The following is an 18,642-nucleotide window of genomic DNA, read 5'->3' on the forward strand; positions in this document are numbered from 1 at the left end:
CACGTCTCAAGCCACCACGCTCTGGACTTCAGAGATCAGCAAAAGCTCTCAGGGTATTAACTTGTTGCCAAGGGTTCCAGGGTTCAATTCCACCCTTTGCAGACACCAAAGAGCTCATAGAGCGGGAGTTGTTACTGATCAGCGAGTGCCGAACCGTTCTTGTTGCAGATTTGCAATGGCTGATTAGACAGTGGTCCACATGAATTAAGCAGAGAAGGGCCACTTGCTACTTGTCGATGAGACGATTCATCCGGATTGGCGACGCCAAGTATTTAGATCTGGACTACAAGCATATACGAGGCAGAAACACTTTCACCAATCGTGTATCACCATGCGGAATGAGGTGTTCAGCTATGCAGGACTCTAACGTTGTCTTTATGTTGTGGGCGTTCCATTCTTACAATCTTACAGAGTCAAATTTTCTATTTGTTGGCGGCTAAGCATATCCTAACCGCTTGGCTTCGGACTTGATGAGATCGGGGATCTCATCCAATAGTGCTGTGCCACAAGGCTTCCATTTCAATTGCGCCTGGGCTCGAGATGATGTTAAGATTGCATTGGTACCCCAAATAGCAGCTGCATGGGTGCTCATCTGATTCGCTTCCGCTGCGGTGATTTCATCCAAATCTGTTGTCTCGATGAACTTTTGTTCCACTGCTTCTTTGGCAATGGCGGAATAAAGCTCACCAAATGACTGGACGAGTTAGAGGTGGTGGCTGAATGTTCGATTCCAACTCACCAATTTGCCATTTTCGGGGAAGTAAAGACCATTCTGGTTCCACACTTGACTATCTCCTGCCAGGGCTGCGTCTAGGAGAGCAACGAATAACCGGCCTAGGTCATGGATATGAACGTTACCCCAGACATTTTGGCCCTTGCCCAGTCGGAAACCTTTCTTCCTCTCGAGCGTCAAGCGAGCGATCTCAGGAGCTTGTATACTTCGTTGGTTCACTGGACCATCACCCTTGCCATGTATGCACGGTCCAGCAATTAGGGCTGTGCGAACCACAGAATCTTCCTGTGCGATGACCAAGTTGTCTACAGCTCTTGTAGGATTAGCAGTGATGAGTGAGCGTACGCTCTCATCGTCGTGAAAATCGTCATATGACTTGTCTGAGGCTTCGCCGTATCGGCCTTCTTTGATTTCTGCTGCCGCGACCATGGTCGCCCCTGACATCTGTAGCCAGTAGCCCGGATGTTTCCTCGATGGACCGCTTAGCCCTTTCAGGATGGCTCTTGCACTACCTATATGGTTGGTGCTTGCAAGATCTGCCGATGTCAGTGCAAACCTGACAAAAAGTTGCTGCAACTCATACGGAGTACGACATCGGCACCTTTAGCCTCATTCTCGATTACTTCAGTATTGTCGAGGTCTCCCGGAATGATCTCAATGTCCGGATATGCCTTCCTCAATATCGAAGCTTTGGCAGAGTCACGATTCAAAGCAGAGATCTTGACATTCGGCCTCAACGTTGCAACTTGATGAAGGACTTCCCCGCCAATATATCCCGTTGCACCTGTACTTCTCCAATCAGTACGGCAATGATCAGATGTGTTTCTGTCTCACATGAATACTTTGCCCATGGTTGAACTTCTCTGTGGGAGCTTTCGACGGCTCAAGTCGGCTCGAAATATGCAGTGCAGGATACCTCTTTACTACAGGTTTGGGAGGCGGTACAGTAATAAGTCGTTGTTGGATCTGCTTGCCCCCGGGCGCAAGTTTATGTCAGCGGCGAGTTTCTCCATCTGTTGGGTTCCCATTTGAGTCAGTCTTTCCGAGCTGATGACCAATGACTCCGCAGAAGCAACACTTCACCTTATCGCAACAGTGCATACATACTCGTTTGATCGACTCCTTTGTCCCTCATGCCCCCCGTTTCGGGAGGAATGAAAATGAATGTGGATAGATTTTGTTGGTCCGATCATTTGATTCTTCAGCAGAATTACTAAGAATTATTGAGTCTCCTCGCGTGGGCGATGACAAATATGAGATCCAAGAAGAGACCTCGAAGGACTCATGTTCTCGGAGGGTGTGCATCATGCCGGAGACGTCATCTCAAATGCGACAAAATCAGACCAGCGTGCCTTACGTGCAGAGCGGTTGGCCTTGTTTGCGAAGGGTACTCAACAGAGTTGAAATGGATGACTGAAGATTCAGCCACTCAGCCTGTCCGAAGGCATCTTTACAATGGTATTGATAATGTACGATGTTTAGGGGGTCGACTAATCTTTTACAGAGGAATCTATGGCCTCGATGAGCACTTCAATGACTGCCAGGATACCCTCCGATGATCTTGATGCTTCCCTGGCCAGACTTGATGCACGAGTGAAAGATGTCAATGGTGCAGACAATCATGGTAATGCGGAAGGACCTTTTGGAGTTATTGATTTTCGTGCCTCCGAGACTTTTCCGCCTCGCGAGACCATATCTGAGCAGGTCGATCCCGAGAGGCCGGACCCTAGCTTTGGTGAAGTCCTGGACGATAGTCCTGTAACGGAAGGCCTGCTAAGTAACCCGAACGACTTCCTTGGTTGGGCAGACCTTCTTGCACTTGATTTCGACAATGATGTCTTCTTTTCCGAAGCCCCATTCCCGTCCGAGTCGCAGAAGTTAAATTCAGTGATTGCGAATGCCGGGTCCTCTCGTCCAATAGGTGACTTTGAATACCTACAAGTCCCCAATGATGGCCTAGTTGATCCGACAACACCGTCTCCGCCAGGATCAATCGACCTGACATCCCCCACAATTCAAAATCTGCTGAAATACTTTAGAGACCAAGTTATTCCCAAGTTTTCTGCCATTCCAGAAGGCCATAAATCTCCTTGGAAGATCTTGAATACAACAGCCGCTGTACAGACCTTGGCTGAGATGACATATTTGGGCGGCGTTGGTGTGAAGCACGCGAGTTTGGCAAATTTGTACGCTGTCCTTGCGATTTCAGCTCACGTTCTAGGACGTGCACCAGAAGACTCTTTTCATACCGCAGACTATTGGCAACAGCTCAGCACGCAAGCAAGCAATCAAGCAAAAGCACACCTTCAGATATCTCTCCAGCAGGAGACACAGGGGATTGGGAAATGTAAATATAAGGATCAATTGATGATGATCATTGCGATGGCAGCATACGCGGTACGTTATTCGTTTTTGACCTAGTGATATTCATTGATATCGACAAGATTCTCACAGCCCGACAAGCCGAGGCTCGGTGTTACATGATTGATGCGGAGCGTCTTCTTCGTATACGGGGTCTTGCAAAACGAAATATATCTCGAAAAGCACGGATGCTACACCATGTTTACACATGGTTGAGAATTGTTGGTGAGAGCACCTATGTGCTTCACGATTATCAGACGCTGGAAACATTGGTCGAAAAAGCCCTTCCGCAGGACTCGAGATCATCAAAGGAATCACGCAGTAGTTTTGGGGTTTCGCGCTCGGGCCACAATGCAAGGCTGGACGACTTTCTGCGGCTTGATGCAGACCAGGCTGAAGATGATACCGATTTGGAGGAACACAAAGATCGTGAGACTGGTCTGCTAGACATTCATCTCGAGGATACCCGCGAGGATTCCGAATCTTTGTACCTACAGATATACGGTGTCTCTGAAACTTGGCTAACACTTGTCTCGCAGACCACTCGACTGGCTAATATCATAGATACCATCAGGTTTAGTGGAGTCACGAAGAGTGTGAACATAATGCAATCTTTGGAGAGAAGGAAAGAGCGCCTTGAGAATATGGTCTGCTCGTTTGCTGCCAAATCTCCGAGGCCATTAAAATTCCTCGAATCTGACGAACAGTCACAACGAAATCAAATCGAGCAGAGCCCAATTGGTTGTATGATACGGGCCTTGAACGCCTCACTGGTCATATTCTTCTATCGGCGTGTCAGAAATGTCAATCCATGGATTTTGCAGGTCCACGTTGACGCTGTGATAGAATCTCTACAGGATTTTGATGCTGCCCTTGCGGCACGAAACCTTACTGGTCCAGGCACTGTCTGGCCCGCTTTCATAGCTGGTTGTGAGGCTCTCACAGAAGCTCGCAGAGAAAGACTAAAGCATTGGATGGAGAAAGGTTTTGCCATAAGTGGCTTCGCAGCTTTCAAGGTCGCTCAGGAAACGATGATGGATGTTTGGAGCAAACGTGATATGGCAGGTAACAAGACTTCTCCCGGCACGTCAAGTGGTAAGGATTATCGCACTAGCGTAACGTGGATGGATGTTTTAAGAGAGCGGAGCCTTTGGCTTATGCTTGGGTGAGACGTTGCTTTATATTCTAATCGAACTAGCGTGGTGATTGGGAACTTAATATGCCGTGTTTGGGCTCAATACGACGAAACTCATGCCTCTGCAATGCTATCCGAGTACAAGAATACTTTTTCTGCCATCCAAACTACCCGAGATAAGAGCTGGCCGAGACTCCCTACGCACGAATTTCCAGCCTTCTCGAACCACGCACCTTCCTCGCCGCCTATTCCTCGGCAACCTGTAGGCCAGCTGCAACAAGGATCGTCCTAAGCTCGGCTCTAGCTTCGTCCTTCAACAGGGAGAATGGCGCGCGCACACCACCAGTCTTGAAGCCCTGTATCTCCATGGCAGTCTTGACAGCCGACGAGTAATTATGCTGTTCGAGAAAATGGCAGATCGGGAAGATCTTCTCCCACAGACTGCGTCCGAGTTCCAGATCTTTCTTCACACTGATAGCATCCCACAGTTGGAAAGATAGCTCCGGGATGATATTGGATGCACCCCAGACACATCCTTTAGCGCCCAAAGCTAAGCCGTTGAATGTCAGGGTGTCCCAACCATTGAAGGCCGTGATCTTGTCGGAATGCGCGCAGACCACTTCCGTATATGACGGTGCATTCCTGGATGTGTCCTTGAGATATTGTACACCAACTTCCGACAAGCCGGCAATCTGCGAAGGAGTGAGCGCCGAGCCGCTCGCGGCGGGGATATGATAGTAGACGATGGGCAAGTTGGAGGCATTTGAAACATCGGACAGGAATTTCCGCAACTGCTCATAATTGGGGGCGTCGTAGAACGGTGGCACGACCATCAACGCCCCTGCACCAGATTCGGCCGCGTGGACGGAGAGCTCCAGCACTTCGCGCACATTGGTGCTTCCTACGCCCACGACAACGGGCACTCGACCGGCGGCGTACTTGACGCACAACGCGGCCAATTGCTTTCGCTCGTCGATATCCATGGCAGCGAACTCCCCTGTCGAGCCACCGGGGACGAGACCGTGGCAGCCAGCATCGATGATGTGGTCGATATGTGCCTTCAGCCTGCCCTCGTCGATCTTGCTTCCGTCGTCGGTGAACGGCGTGATTAGTGCGACGAGCACGCCGTGGAGCTCAGGATGCTTTTGCAGTTCTTGGACCATGATGACAGTGGATTTTTTCTATGGTTGCTTTGGAACAGTAGTTCGATGTAGGTTTTGAGGATTGATCAGGCGCTTTGTTGGATAGACATGTATGAAAAGGAAGCAGACTGCTCTTGATAATCGCCTTATTTCTACCATAAAGACTGTCTATGAATCGATGTCATCCACTCTTTTCGTCACTCATCCAGAACCAAGAACTGAATGCTTTCCCTCGGTCTTCCACGCATATCAATGTTGGAGATGCTTTCCGACCTTCTAAACCAAGTCCAAGTCGTATTTGCAAGCCGGTGCAGACACAAGCCAATCAGAAGGGGCGATTTGCGACCATTTTGGGACATCATCTCCAAATCAGGCTAGCCTGAGACTTCCTGCTTCATTCTGCTTTTGGAATGTTACTCCGGCAGGGCGTCTTTGGAACTTCTGGAGGAGTTGAATGCCAAATGACATGGGTATCTCAGCAAGGAGCGGGTTTCTAGGGAGAGAATGGTCGGACGACAGATAGCAGAGTTCAGTATGTACAAGATCCGAGCTTGCATTCTGGATGAGATGTTCTTTGCCGATCATCACACGACTACTTTTCATTCCGATAAGCATTCTTCTCCCTTGGAGATATCGACAGTTTGGCGCTCAAAATACCTCTAGGCCTTTATTTGTCTCAAGGTCTCTGCTCTCATATCTTGCCACCGTGTTCAACGTCTACCAGCGATATCCACGGAAGAAGAGCCTCAAATTTGTGATAACAATGGCAAATCGAGCCCCGACCCTCGACCCTTTGGTACACTCTATATCAGACCTCGAGAAATATGGCAGCGCAAGCCTTCCACCAGCCTATCGTGGTAAGGCCAAGTTTTGAGCGATATAGTGATTTCCGCAGTTTAATGACTTTACAGATTATTACAATGAGGGAGCGATGGACTTGGTAACGTATGCCCCTAGAGGATAGCCAGAACATCTTACCTCATCGATAAAGGCTGACAAAGCCCAGACTTTACGACAACGTTGCTGCCTATGACCGATACAAGATTCGACCACGGATACTGCGAGATGTATCTAAGATAGATACATCCACGACACTGTTTGGCCAGCGGGTGGGTATGCATTGCATTTGTGGAATATCTCCTTTGCGTCTCGTATGGCTGATTCTCCACCTGGACGTACTTATCAGGTCACATTTCCCTTGGGCTTCAGTCCTTCGGCAATGCAAAAGCTGGCGCACGGAGATGGAGAGCTTGGAACTTCCCGAGCAGCTGCTTCGATGAACGTCGCAATGTGCCTCTCGTCATATTCAAACACTGCCTTGGAGGATGTGATCAAGGTCGGTGCCAGTAATCCATACATAATTCAGATGTGTGTCGTCAGAAATCGCAACATCACCGCACAGCTACTGAGGAGGGCCGAAGGTACGAGTACTGAGCATTCATCCATTCTTTGCACAGCCGAGTTTGCATGAGCGTTCTGTCATTCGTCGACTTATGGGACAGCGTACATAAAACACTAATTTTCACCCCATACAGATGCCGGCTTCAAAGCTATATTTGTTTCTGTCGACGTCCCCGTGCTTGGGAGGAGGTTAAACGAAATGCGAAATAATTTTACCCTACCTGAAGATCTTACTTTCCCCAATATACTCTCCTCCGGAAGCTCAGAATTTTCAGATGAAGGTGGCGACGGCAATGACTATGGTTGGTCCTTTTGAGCTAGAAACGCATGACATGGCGCCTGCTGACTACTTTCCAGATGCATCGCTAGAATGGTCGGAAATCATCCCTTGGTTGAAAAAGAACACGAAGATGCAAGTCTGGCTGAAAGGGGGTAAGTAACCCACGCCTATCCTCTCCCTGACACCTTTTGAACTTGGCAGTTGCACGAAGCCGTGACTCTGACCCAACACTACTCCAGTCCTATCACCCGACGACGTAGAGCTTGCGATCCACCATAAAGTGGACGGCATCGTCATCTCAAACCATGGAGGACGTCAACTCGACGGAGCGCCCTCAACGCTTGACGCTCTTCGCGAATGCGCGCCGATTGCTCGGGGTCGCATCCAAATCGCCGTGGATGGCGGTATACGACGTGGGTCAGACATCTTCAAAGCCCTTGCCCTGGGCGCACAGCATTGCTTTGTTGGCCGTATCGCTATATGGGGACTGGCATATAACGGACAGGCTGGTGTGGAGTTGGCGCTGAAGACCTTGTTGTCGGAGTTCAAGGTCACCATGGCACTAGCTGGTTGCAAGACTGTTGCTGAGATAAGTGAACGCCATATCTCTGTGTTGAGGAATGATGGACTGCTTTGTAAGCTTTGAGTATGCTGGGACGATGAGTTGAATAGAATGTATTATTCTTCGACCAGCGAGGAGTATCTAGTGCCTGTTCAGCATTAACATTGAGTACGTCATTCAGCATTTATACTTGAACGGTAACAAACAAGAGAAAAGTGGAGCATGTTAAATTGAAATATTATCACAAGGACCACTGGACATTGTATCTGTTGGTTTTCCCCGCTTAGTATTGTGACATCGAAGGTATGATCATATCAAAATCGTCGAACAACTGACAGCACGTGGGCCGAAAGCTTTACACTCCTCCAGGCTACCTGCTGAGCCAGCAACAGCATCTGCAGTCTGTGTGCTCGAAACGGGAAGCCCTAAACTGCGGATGATGCAGGTATACATTCGTATTGAAGAAACCCTGGCGTGCTATGGCCTCATATCTGACCATGGTGGACTCCTTCATCTCAACACCCGAGAGTGGCTCCTCGCTGGGAAGAACATGCAGATCCCTTCGGGATAGATCACCAAGAGTGTTGCGAGGACGAAAGACCGACTGGATTCTAGATGACCATCAAAGCAGAATGGCATGTGCATTCGGGAGATGAGTTGGCCAATCATGTCCAGACTGTCCGGTTTGGGACATCTTCTTCGTGTAGCCCGTTGAAGAGGAAACACTTTCCGAAATCCACCATGGCTCGCCCCTTGCCATCGGAGAGCGTCTAGAGTATACTGTTAACTCCGTCAGACTTTGATAACAACGAGCTCTGGTATGGCTGTCGTTTCCCATATGGCTCACGGGTATATAATAGACCCACCATATCGGAGCTCGATGAGATGTATTCTCCATTCTTCATCCACAACACAATAGGTCAGTGGCTCCATACTTCGACACAATGCAAGAAAGCTCAGAGGAGAGCATGGACCTCAAGATGAAGAACGAAATCACAACGGACTTGGAGGCTGTCGGGCCATTCACGTCCAACATCGAAGCTAGTGCCACGCCACTGGAACGCACGTCGACCAAGCGTGGCCTCAAGAGTCGGCATGCACAGATGATAGCCCTGGGTGGCACCATCGGCACGGGCCTCTTCGTCGGTTCAGGACAAGGACTCAGAATGGGCGGACCGGTATTCCTCGTGGTCGCATATTCCCTGATCACCGTCATGGTCTTCGGTATCGTCACAGCGACAACGGAGATGAGCTCATACCTTCCGGTGCCAGGTTCGTCCGTGGCATATTATGGAAAGCGGTACTTCTCCAGTAGTATGGGCTTTGCCCTCGGTTGGATGTACTGGTATATCTTCTCGATCACCGTGCCGGCCGAGATTACTGCGGGGACGTTGGTGATTCAGTACTGGAGTCCGCCAGTGCACAATGCCGTTTGGATCACTATCCTCATGGTTGTCATTGTCGCCTTGAACGCATTGCCTGTTCGCTTTTACGGCGAGACCGAGTTTTGGTTTGCTTCGATCAAAGTCTTTGGCATCATCGGCTTGCTCATCATGGCATTGGTTCTCGTTCTTGGGGGCGGGCCAAACCATCAAAGATTAGGATTTCATTATTGGAACAACCCGGCTCCGATCAATGACTACCTGGTGACTGGCTCTTCGGGAAAGCTATGTGCTTTCCTTGGAACGACGATATTTTCGATGTATGCGTTCGCTTTCGCGCCGGAATTGCTTGTCGTCACGGGAGGTGAGATGGAATCGCCACGACGCAACCTCCCAGTAGCAGGAAAAAGGTACTTCTATCGCCTGGTCGTCTTCTATGTGTTGGGCGTCTTGGCCATCAGTATGATCGTTCCAAGTGATGATCCAAAGCTTCTTGGTGGCGGCAGCGGTGCCGGATCATCCCCTTGGGCGGTGGCTGTAAAAAATGCCGGAATCGCCGGCCTAGACTCGGTCATCAATGCAATCATCCTCACCTCAGCCTGGTCCGCTGGAAACTCATACCTGTACATGGCAAGCCGTGCACTGTACTCGATGGCGGTTGCTGGATCAGCACCGAGGATCTTCATGACATGCACTGGGTCAGGAATCCCTTACTATGCCGTGGCCGCAAGCGCGTCTTTCAGTTTGCTGTCATACCTGAATCTATCCAGCACCGGAGCGACAGTCTTCAACTGGTTTGTCAATCTAATAAACACAGGTAGGAAATCTCTCCTGGGCTCACATATTTTGTTCACAAACTGACGCTCGTCTCGATAGGTGGTTTCACTAGCTGGGTAGCCGTTTGTGTGATCTACTTGCGGTTCAGAAAAGCCACACTGGTGCAAAATGTTACAGACCTTCCTTACCGGTCAAAATTCCAACCGTACATGGCGTACATCTCTGGAACATTCTTCTTCATGCTTCTCCTGTTGAATGGCTTCAAGGTCTTTGTGCATGGATACTGGAATGCATCAAGTTTCCTGACTTCTTACATCGGCATCCCGATCTTCCTGTTATTCTTCTTTGCCCACAAATTCCTTCGTGCAAGGAACGAACCATGGATGATACCGTCTGACGAAGTGGACCTGTACTCTGGTTTGGACGAGATCATTGCCAACGAAATGCCACTTCAACGGCGTGAGAAGTGGTATCAGAAGTGGAGAGCTGTGTTTGAGTAACTGGTTGGAAGATTTCCAGAGCAGACAGATCGACGTCAGTCATGAAGTTGAAGTCATTACGTAGGTATTCAAAATTCATGATTGGCTCAGAGCAATTATCTTGCTCATTTTTTGTGTTATTCAATAGTCGGTTTCTTCGCAACTGCAGCCGAAGCGAACAAGGCAATGAAAAAGAGATAGCAAACTAGAAGACCGAATTCAGTTTGATGAATCATAGGCTCATCCTGCTAGGAAAATATCCATGTTTGTTGTTCTGGTTGATACAGTCCAGAGTTAGACCACCCAGAAGATTCAACACTTCACCACAACCTAGCTGCCCACATTTTCTTGGGTACGAAGAGTACAGACTGAGCTGGAGTATAGTAGGATGAAGTGTACGTCTGGTGGTTGTGGTGAGATACCCGAACTCCTTCGAACCCAAGCTATTCTTGCTGCAGAACAATGCCATATTAGATGCGAGCGGGGATATCTGTGGTAGGAAAATCAGGAGCCGATATCTTCATACTTGGCGGCGACAGCACTCTAACCTGACTTCTTCTCAATCAGGTTAAGAATGTCCTTTTCGATGTTTTCCGGTTTTGTGAGACTGGCATATCGTTGCACGACCTTGCCATCTGCATCGATGAGGAACTTCTCGAAGTTCCACTTGATTCGCTTCATGCCCAAGAGACCTGGTTTCTCAGCCTTCATCCATTCAAAAACAGGCTCTGCCTTGTTGCCATTGACTTCGGTCTTGCCCAAGACGGGGAATGTGACACCATAGTTGAGCTGACAGAATTCGTGGATTTGTTCATTGGAGCCAGGATCCTGACCACCGAATTGGTTGCACGGAAACCCGATGATGACGAATTTGTCAGGGTGCTTCTCTGAGATGGTCTTCCACACCTTCTCGAGACCGGCGAATTGAGGAGTGAAACCACATTTCGATGCAGTGTTGACGGCCAAAACGACCTTGCCTTTATGCTGTGAGAGAGGATACTCCTTGTTGGCCCTATCCTTTGGTGTGAACTCGAAAAATGAGGTTGCGGATGCCATGGTGATAGTGGATTTGGTGTTAGTTGCGAATGGTCGTTGGAAACAATTGGTTGCGATGGACTGATGTTGGAAGGTGAGCCTGGAAGAGCCAAGATGGAAGGCCTTCGGCGTTGAAGTAGTTGTCAATCGAATGGCCACCTGACTCACCGTATGAGAGCCTTGCATAAATGGTGGATACCTCGGTTCGGAATTGAAATCGCAGTTGTGCAATTCGTTTAAAATGAAGCACAACCAGTTTGGAATGTCGTTGAAAACGAGGAGAATTTGGAATACTTTTGCAACTTCCGAGGCTCGTGATGGTGACGCAATGCTTTTGAGACTGCAACTCCGAGTCACACATGTTACACCCCACCTGCTCACGGGCCGCGGATTATCCGAATACGCGCATGTGATCCCACGTGATAGATAAGATATGATTATCTCAACAACTCGAGCTCAGAGTTTGACGCCTTTCTTTTCAGATGAATTTACTCTACAATCTTATTGACACCAACCCATACCACCGAATAGCACTCATTACTTACCCTTTCCAGCATCCTCTTTTGCAACCTTCTCAGCAGGTGTTGACTCGTGGTCTGCTCTGATCTACAGAGACATAGTACGCCAAGTTAGATAGAGCTCATGAAATGATTAGTCATTGACTCCTCCTCTTTCCACGGCTGCCAGGTGCATTTACATAGCTGATACCCCAGTTCCTGGGGAAATCCAACCAAGGCAAAAACAGGTTAATACTCACATCAGCTTCACTCAATGTAGCATTCTCCTCCGTCCAGTGCCGATTGCCCTTTGCATCAGCCAGTTTCTGCTGCGTCAGTGCTGCTTCAGGATGTTTCTTCAGGTCTGCGGCTCGTTCGGCACGCGCGATTGCTGTTGGATAGCGCTGTGTAAGTGTAGGGGTGTATTGCCGTATTTGAATTTGAGAATTTAGTGTGGGTGTAGGCCGGAGGCTTGTTGTGAAGCGAGGAAGACGCATTGTGAGTGATATCAATCGTTGTTATTGAGATGCGGCGGCAATGGAACTGATGGCAAGGGTCGATTATCGTTGCGAAAAATAATGGCTGAATTAGGTAACTTTCGACTATTCTGTGGCCGTGATATACGGGAAAGAAGAAAAGGGATGAAGACTTGAAGCTAGGGAACGATAGATCTTTTCATCCTGCCACTCGGATATACACCTCTATGCAAAATTGAAGGGACAAGAAATTGCTATCTATGCCTCCAGGTTGTGACTACGTAAGAGATGGGATGGCACGGATAAGTGGTTACTCAGCGCCGGACAGGTCCAGACCCCGAGCTCGGACAATTTCCTCACGCATAAACGGATGATATTTTGTCTGGGATTCGGGGATATGGGTGGTGTGATTTGCAGCCTTGCAAACATACTTAAGTCTCCAAATGATTGCTTCGGAGGAGGCCGAGTATGACCGAGGATTGTCGACTTTGAAGTTTCGCTGAGTTAGAGGGGACTAGTGATGCCAAGATGACGCCAGAGATGTCTAGGGCAGGTATGCCGACCGGCAACAAATCAGAACTCCGATTGGACGATCGCCCCTCTCTCCAAAAAAAAAGTTCCAAATGCACCGCTTCGAAATTTCATGCCCGCACGAGTATCAACACAAAAGGCTGATGATGCTGTCCCAGTGGTAAAACGATACGTCTACATTTGAATTTGTCACGTCGGCATATCAGGCTGCTGAAACCTGCAGCTGAAAGATGTCCTCTGCTAAAAGGAAACTCGCGGTTGAGGAAAGCTCAAGCAAACCTGTGAGCAAGCGGTCCAAGCCTGACCCCAAGAAAGGCCTGGAGAAGTCTTCCAAGCCATCTAAGAGCGAGAAAGGCACCACAGCGCCTGCACAGAAAGCATCAAAACCCCTGTCCTCCTCTGTTCTCACCAAAGAACAGCCTGCATTCCCTCGAGGCGGTGCTGGTCTCCTCACCCCGGTCGAACGTAAACAGATTCAAGCAAAAGCCTCGCGAGATGCGGTGAAGGAGTTCAAAAAGTCGCAGGATCTTTTTGGTGGTTCCAGATCAAAAGATGAAGACACATCCGACGAAGGAGCAGATTCAGCGTCCGAGCCGGAAGTCGCTAAACCTGAAAAAAAATCTCGCAAAGAGAAGGCCCGCAAGAAGAAGTCAGACGTTGAGGAACTTGAAGTCCGCATTGGCGGCTTGAGCTACAAGAGAATTACCACAGGGTCACTAGTTCTCGGTCAAATAAGTGCTATCGGTAACAGATCCTTGACTGTGGGGTTACCCAACAACTTGGTTGGCTTTGTACCCATCACATCAATATCTCCACAACTTAGCAACAGGATCCAGTCTCTACTCGATGAAGGCATCGACAATAATGAGGCTAGCGGCGGCGATGAAGATGAGGACGACGAGAAGGACGTCGTTCTGTCTGATTATTTCCGAGTCGGACAATTTCTCCGCTCATCGGTCACCTCGACCGAACAGGAACGTTCAGGACCCAAAACGCAATCACGAAAACGAATAGAGCTGTCCATCGAACCTGTGTTGACCAACGTCGGTCTGAATCAGACAAATCTAGTCTCAGGCGCTACTGTGCAAAGCTCGGTCACCAGCGTTGAAGACCACGGTCTCGCGGTGGATTTGGCATTGGAACAATCTAGTGCTCGAGGGTTTATCCTTAAAAAGCATTTGCCTAGAGGCGTTTCCTTGTCTGATGTCAAGCCTGGGGCGGTTTTCCTATGCACTGTACTCGAGACCAGTTCCAACGCCAAGGTGATTAAACTTTCTGCCGATCTCTCTGTTGGAAGTACTTTGAGGACTGCGCCAACAGTGGACACCTTCCTTCCCGGTACTAAGGCAGAGATTTTGATCAGTCACAAAACAGATGCTGGAATCGCTGGGAAAGTCATGGGCCTCCTCGATGTGACGGCAGATGTTGTCCACTCGGGGTCCTTTAAGGATAGGGAGGCATTCAATGCAAAGTACGACATTGGTGACAAGATCATTGGACGTCTTATCTGCTCTTTCCCTTTGTCAGATCAAAAAGCGCTAGGATTCTCCTTGCTAGAGCATCTGTCGGATATCAAAGCAGTTGAGACATCTGATGATACACGCAACAAGCTATCAATTTCAACCATCATCAAATCTGCCACCGTGATTCGAGTGGAGCCTGGCCTGGGCATTTATGTTCAACTTGGTGGGGATGCCGTTGGATTCGCTCACGTGTCACGACTGTCAGATAAGAAGGTTGAATCTCTTTCAGAGTTGACTGGTGCCTATAAACTTGGTTCAGAGCACAAGGCGCGGATACTCGAGTATAACTCTCTTGATGATCTATACATTGTGTCTCTACAACCGAGCGTCCTTCAACAAGCCTTTTTGAGAGTTGATGATGTTCCTGTGGGTGCCGTGGTCAAGGTCAAGATTGAGAAGATACTCATCAATGCCGACGGCGTTAACGGTTTGATCCTTAACCTGGCGGAGGGCGTTACTGGGCTCGTACCTCAGACTCACATGTCTGATGTCGAATTAAAGCACCCGGAAAGAAAATTCAAGGAAGGGCTAACAGTTACAGCAAGAGTCATGTCCAAAGATGTGGTCAGACGACGCCTGAGACTTACTTTGAAGAAGGCTTTGGTCAATAGTGACCAAAAAGCCTGGATGAGCTATGATGATATTGAAGTTGGTAATTCAACAGTAGGCACTCTCGTCAAGGTTGACCGGGCAGGTGCAATCGTTCAATTTTTCGGCTCCGTGAAAGGATTTTTACCTGTCTCGGAAATGAGTGAAGCTTTCATCAAGGATGCTACCGAGCACTTTCGAGTGGGACAAGTTCTGACAGTCAATGCTATCAGTGTTAATCCGGCCGAGAAACGCCTGACAGTGACTTGTCGAGATGTCAATGCTGCCAATCCCTCAACTGAAAACACCTTTGCCGAGCTTCAAGCAGGAACAATCACGAATGGTACGGTATTCGAGAAATCACAAAATGACATTTTGCTTCGGTTGGAAGGATCTGATGCGATTGCACGTCTCATTCTGGATCACGCTTCTGATGGATCATTGAAGAAGCGAGAATCGGCATTTTCTAAGATCAGAGTTGGCCAACGACTTCAAGATCTAGTTATCCTGCAAATCCAGGCAAAGAGACGACTTGTTCTAATATCCAATAAACAAAGTCTCGTCAAAGCAGCTTCAGATGGAACCCTTCTGAAAAGTTATGAACAGCTCACGGAGAATGGGACATTCACCGGGTTTGTGTCGAACATCATGGATGATGGGGTATTTTTGAGCTTTGCCGCCGGAATCAGTGGCCTGATACCCCGAGGTCAAGTACCTGTTGACAATGAGAACCAACCAGACTTTGGGATGACAAAACTTCAGCCAGTTACAGCTCGCGTCACAAACATCGACTACAAAGGTGCTACGCCTCGTTTCTGGCTAACCATGAGAGAAGGAGGATCGAAACCTGTCCCGACTCCCTCTAAGAAGCCCGAACCCCAAGCCGAAAACACCTCTGTCGTTAATCCCGTTGATCCGACTATTACCGCATGGAGCGACTTTCACGTGGGCAGGGTCACCAAAGCAAGAATTATATCAATCAAGGACACCCAGATCAATGTGGAATTAGCCAAGGATGTTCAAGGCCGAATTGACGCTTCCGAAGCCTTTGACAAATGGGAAGATATCAAAGATCGGAAGAAACCACTCAAACAATTTTCCGCTAAACAAGAGCTCTCAGTCATGATCATTGGAGCTCATGACACGAGAAATCATAGATTCTTGCCGTTGACGCACCGAGCTTCGAAGAACACTGTTTTCGAACTTACGTCAAAATCAAGCGCTATCGCAGACCCCAAGAATGCAAGCCTCTCATTGGAAAGCATGGCGAATGGTTCCCGTTGGCTTGCGTTTGTGAACAACATTTCCGACTCTGGTCTGTGGGTCAATATATCGCCTTCTATCCGTGGCAGAATCCGTGCGACAGATGTCTCAGATGATTTGTCTTTGGTTGCAGACCTCCAGACCAATTATCCTCTCGGGTCTGCTCTTCGTGTTCAAGTCATATCCGTTGATGTTGAAAAGAACAGGCTGGATTTATCCGCCAAATCTGACAGCGCCGCAAGCTCACTAAGTCTTGAGAGCATTTCTGCAGGACTAGTGTTGCCAGGTCGTGTCACCAGAATCAGTGATCGCAATATCGTCGTTCAACTGAGCGACCAAGTTGTTGGAGTTGTGGATTTGATCGATATGGCAGATGATTACAACGAATCCAATCCGGCAAAGTATGAGAAGAATGACGTACTTCGAGTCTGCGTGCTGAAAGTAGATGCGCCAAACAAGAAGGTCACATTATCTGTACGACCATCCAAAGCCCTCAGTTCGTCATTTCCAGTGACAGACCCAGAGATTACGTCTGTTAAACAACTCGCTGTTAACGATGTGGTTCGTGGTTTCATCCGTAACGTTGCAGACAAGGGCGTTTTTGTGACGCTGGGCCATGGGGTTACTGCATTTGTCAGGGTCTCGAATCTTTCCGACAGCTATTTGAAAGAATGGAAGAATCATTTCCAGAGAGATCAATTGGTGAAGGGGAAGATAATATTCCTCGATGAGGCTTCAGGCAATGTCCAACTCAGTTTGAAGGAATCCGCTTTGGACCCAAAATACAAAGCTCCGTTAGTATTCAACGATCTCAAGCTCGGAGAGATTGTTACGGGCAAGGTTGTCAAAGCCGAGGCATTTGGTGTCTTCATTCTTGTTGACAACTCCGAGAACGTTCGTGGCCTCTGTCATCGCAGTGAGATTGCTGAACAGCGAATTGAAGATGCCAGCAAGCTTTTCAACGAAGGAGATAAAGTGAAAGCCAAGGTGCTCAAACTGGATGCTGCCAATCGAAAGATCAACTTCGGGATGAAGGCGTCGTATTTCGCAGATGAGAATGACGTGGATGATGATGCCGACTCCGATGGTGTTAGCGTAGATGAAGGCGGAGTTGACCTTGACATCGGAATGGAAGACGTTGACGAAGTCGCCGCTGACGAAGATGAGGAGGAGGATGATGAGGAGAACGAGGACGAGGTCAATCACGGGGAGAGCGCAGACTCGGATATCGAAGCGGATGATTCTGAAGATGAAGCAACCTCTGCTGCTCTCACATCCACACAGCCAAAGGGACTCAACGTCGGCGGCTTCGACTGGTATGGCCTGTCGGAGCCCACGTCATCCAGTAAACGCGCAGCGGCAACCTCCGACTCTGAAGACGACGAGGCCCCAACCGCGAAAACAAGCAAGAAAAAGAGGAAGAGAGCTGATATCCAAATCGACCACACAGGCGACTTGGACCGTGACGGCCCTCAATCCATCGACGACTACGAACGCCTACTGCTCAGCGAACCGGACTCCTCCCTCCTCTGGCTCCAGTACATGGCGTTCCACCTGGAGCTCGGCGACGCGGACCATGCGCGCAGCATTGGCGAGCGCGCGCTGAAATCCATCGGCCTGGGCCAGGAAGCGGAGAAGCTGAACGTGTGGATCGCGCTGCTGAATCTGGAGAACGCCTACGGCGACGACGAGTCCATCGACGCCATCTTCAAGCGTGCCTGTGAATACAACGACCCACAGGATATCTACTCCCGCCTCGCGAGCATCTACATCCAGTCCGGCAAGCGCGACAAGGCAGATGATCTCTTCCAACGCATGCTCAAGAAATTCACCCAGGACCCCAAGGTCTGGATCAACTATGCGACGTTCCTGTTCGGAACTACCGCCGAAGCTGATTCCAGTGCCACCACCAACACCGACACGGCCGCTGGTGCGGACAAAGCGCGCGCCCTCCTCCCCCGCGCGCTACAGACCCTCCCGAAACACACGCACTTCGACCTGACCCTGAAATTCGCACAGCTCGAATTCAAGCAGAGCGGCAGCGGCACGGGTGTGCCGGAGCGCGGCCGCACGATCTTCGAAGGCCTGCTCAGCGCGTTCCCGAAGCGCGTCGACCTCTTCAATGTGCTGTTGGATCTAGAGCTGAAGCTCGACGACAATGAAGCAACGGTGCGTGCGCTCTTCGAGCGCATCTTCGCCGGCCCCAGGAAATTGAAGCCCAAGCAGGCCAAGTATTTCTTCAAGCGGTGGTTGGCGTTTGAAGAGGGTGTGGGCGGTGCGAACGAGAGGCGTGTCGAGGAGGTCAAGGTCAAAGCGGCGGAGTGGGTTAGGAGCAATTAGCTTGTTCGTTAGGAATTCGGCGGATTGCCGCCAGCAAAAAGGTTGGGCGGAGATGGATGTTTTACTCTATCGCGGTATTTATACAACGGGTATTATTAGTACGTACTGTGAGAAGAAGAAGTTGCCGGTCACTGAAA

The 18,642-nt window shown here is 49.3% G+C and overlaps 8 protein-coding genes across 8 annotated transcripts; 4 read left to right on the forward strand and 4 right to left on the reverse strand.

Annotated features, from left to right (window-relative positions):
* Positions 1 to 436: 436 nt before the first annotated feature.
* Positions 437 to 1,584, reverse strand: LTR84_009561 (uncharacterized protein; the record flags this gene model as incomplete). The annotated part of the gene is made up of 4 exons (XM_064853100.1): positions 437 to 694; positions 740 to 1,269; positions 1,317 to 1,522; positions 1,568 to 1,584. The coding sequence occupies 4 exons, from the start codon at positions 1,582 to 1,584 to the stop codon at positions 437 to 439; spliced, it is 1,011 nt and encodes a 336-aa protein (XP_064709499.1).
* Positions 1,585 to 2,245: 661 nt separating this feature from the next.
* LTR84_009562 (uncharacterized protein) lies at positions 2,246 to 4,263 on the forward strand (the record flags this gene model as incomplete). Its single annotated transcript, XM_064853101.1, has 2 exons — positions 2,246 to 3,130; positions 3,178 to 4,263. The coding sequence occupies 2 exons, from the start codon at positions 2,246 to 2,248 to the stop codon at positions 4,261 to 4,263; spliced, it is 1,971 nt and encodes a 656-aa protein (XP_064709500.1).
* A 211-nt stretch (positions 4,264 to 4,474) lies between these two features.
* LTR84_009563 (uncharacterized protein) lies at positions 4,475 to 5,392 on the reverse strand (the record flags this gene model as incomplete). The annotated part of the gene is made up of 1 exon (XM_064853102.1): positions 4,475 to 5,392. One exon carries the CDS (start codon positions 5,390 to 5,392, stop codon positions 4,475 to 4,477), a length of 918 nt encoding a protein of 305 aa, XP_064709501.1.
* Positions 5,393 to 6,524: 1,132 nt separating this feature from the next.
* LTR84_009564 (uncharacterized protein) lies at positions 6,525 to 7,698 on the forward strand (the record flags this gene model as incomplete). The annotated part of the gene is made up of 4 exons (XM_064853103.1): positions 6,525 to 6,792; positions 6,907 to 7,074; positions 7,130 to 7,204; positions 7,292 to 7,698. 4 exons carry the CDS (start codon positions 6,525 to 6,527, stop codon positions 7,696 to 7,698), a joined length of 918 nt encoding a protein of 305 aa, XP_064709502.1.
* An 860-nt stretch (positions 7,699 to 8,558) lies between these two features.
* Positions 8,559 to 10,273, forward strand: LTR84_009565 (uncharacterized protein; the record flags this gene model as incomplete). The annotated part of the gene is made up of 2 exons (XM_064853104.1): positions 8,559 to 9,813; positions 9,873 to 10,273. 2 exons carry the CDS (start codon positions 8,559 to 8,561, stop codon positions 10,271 to 10,273), a joined length of 1,656 nt encoding a protein of 551 aa, XP_064709503.1.
* Positions 10,274 to 10,795: 522 nt separating this feature from the next.
* On the reverse strand, positions 10,796 to 11,308 carry LTR84_009566 (uncharacterized protein; the record flags this gene model as incomplete). The annotated part of the gene is made up of 1 exon (XM_064853105.1): positions 10,796 to 11,308. One exon carries the CDS (start codon positions 11,306 to 11,308, stop codon positions 10,796 to 10,798), a length of 513 nt encoding a protein of 170 aa, XP_064709504.1.
* Positions 11,309 to 11,824: 516 nt separating this feature from the next.
* On the reverse strand, positions 11,825 to 12,281 carry LTR84_009567 (uncharacterized protein; the record flags this gene model as incomplete). Its single annotated transcript, XM_064853106.1, has 2 exons — positions 11,825 to 11,893; positions 12,045 to 12,281. The coding sequence occupies 2 exons, from the start codon at positions 12,279 to 12,281 to the stop codon at positions 11,825 to 11,827; spliced, it is 306 nt and encodes a 101-aa protein (XP_064709505.1).
* Positions 12,282 to 13,021: 740 nt separating this feature from the next.
* Positions 13,022 to 18,505, forward strand: LTR84_009568 (uncharacterized protein; the record flags this gene model as incomplete). Its single annotated transcript, XM_064853107.1, has 1 exon — positions 13,022 to 18,505. The coding sequence occupies one exon, from the start codon at positions 13,022 to 13,024 to the stop codon at positions 18,503 to 18,505; it is 5,484 nt and encodes a 1,827-aa protein (XP_064709506.1).
* Positions 18,506 to 18,642: the final 137 nt, after the last annotated feature.

This window comes from Exophiala bonariae (assembly GCF_035927105.1).
Source record: "Exophiala bonariae strain CCFEE 5792 chromosome Unknown scaffold_4, whole genome shotgun sequence".
NCBI classification, from domain to species: Eukaryota; Fungi; Ascomycota; class Eurotiomycetes; order Chaetothyriales; family Herpotrichiellaceae; genus Exophiala; species Exophiala bonariae.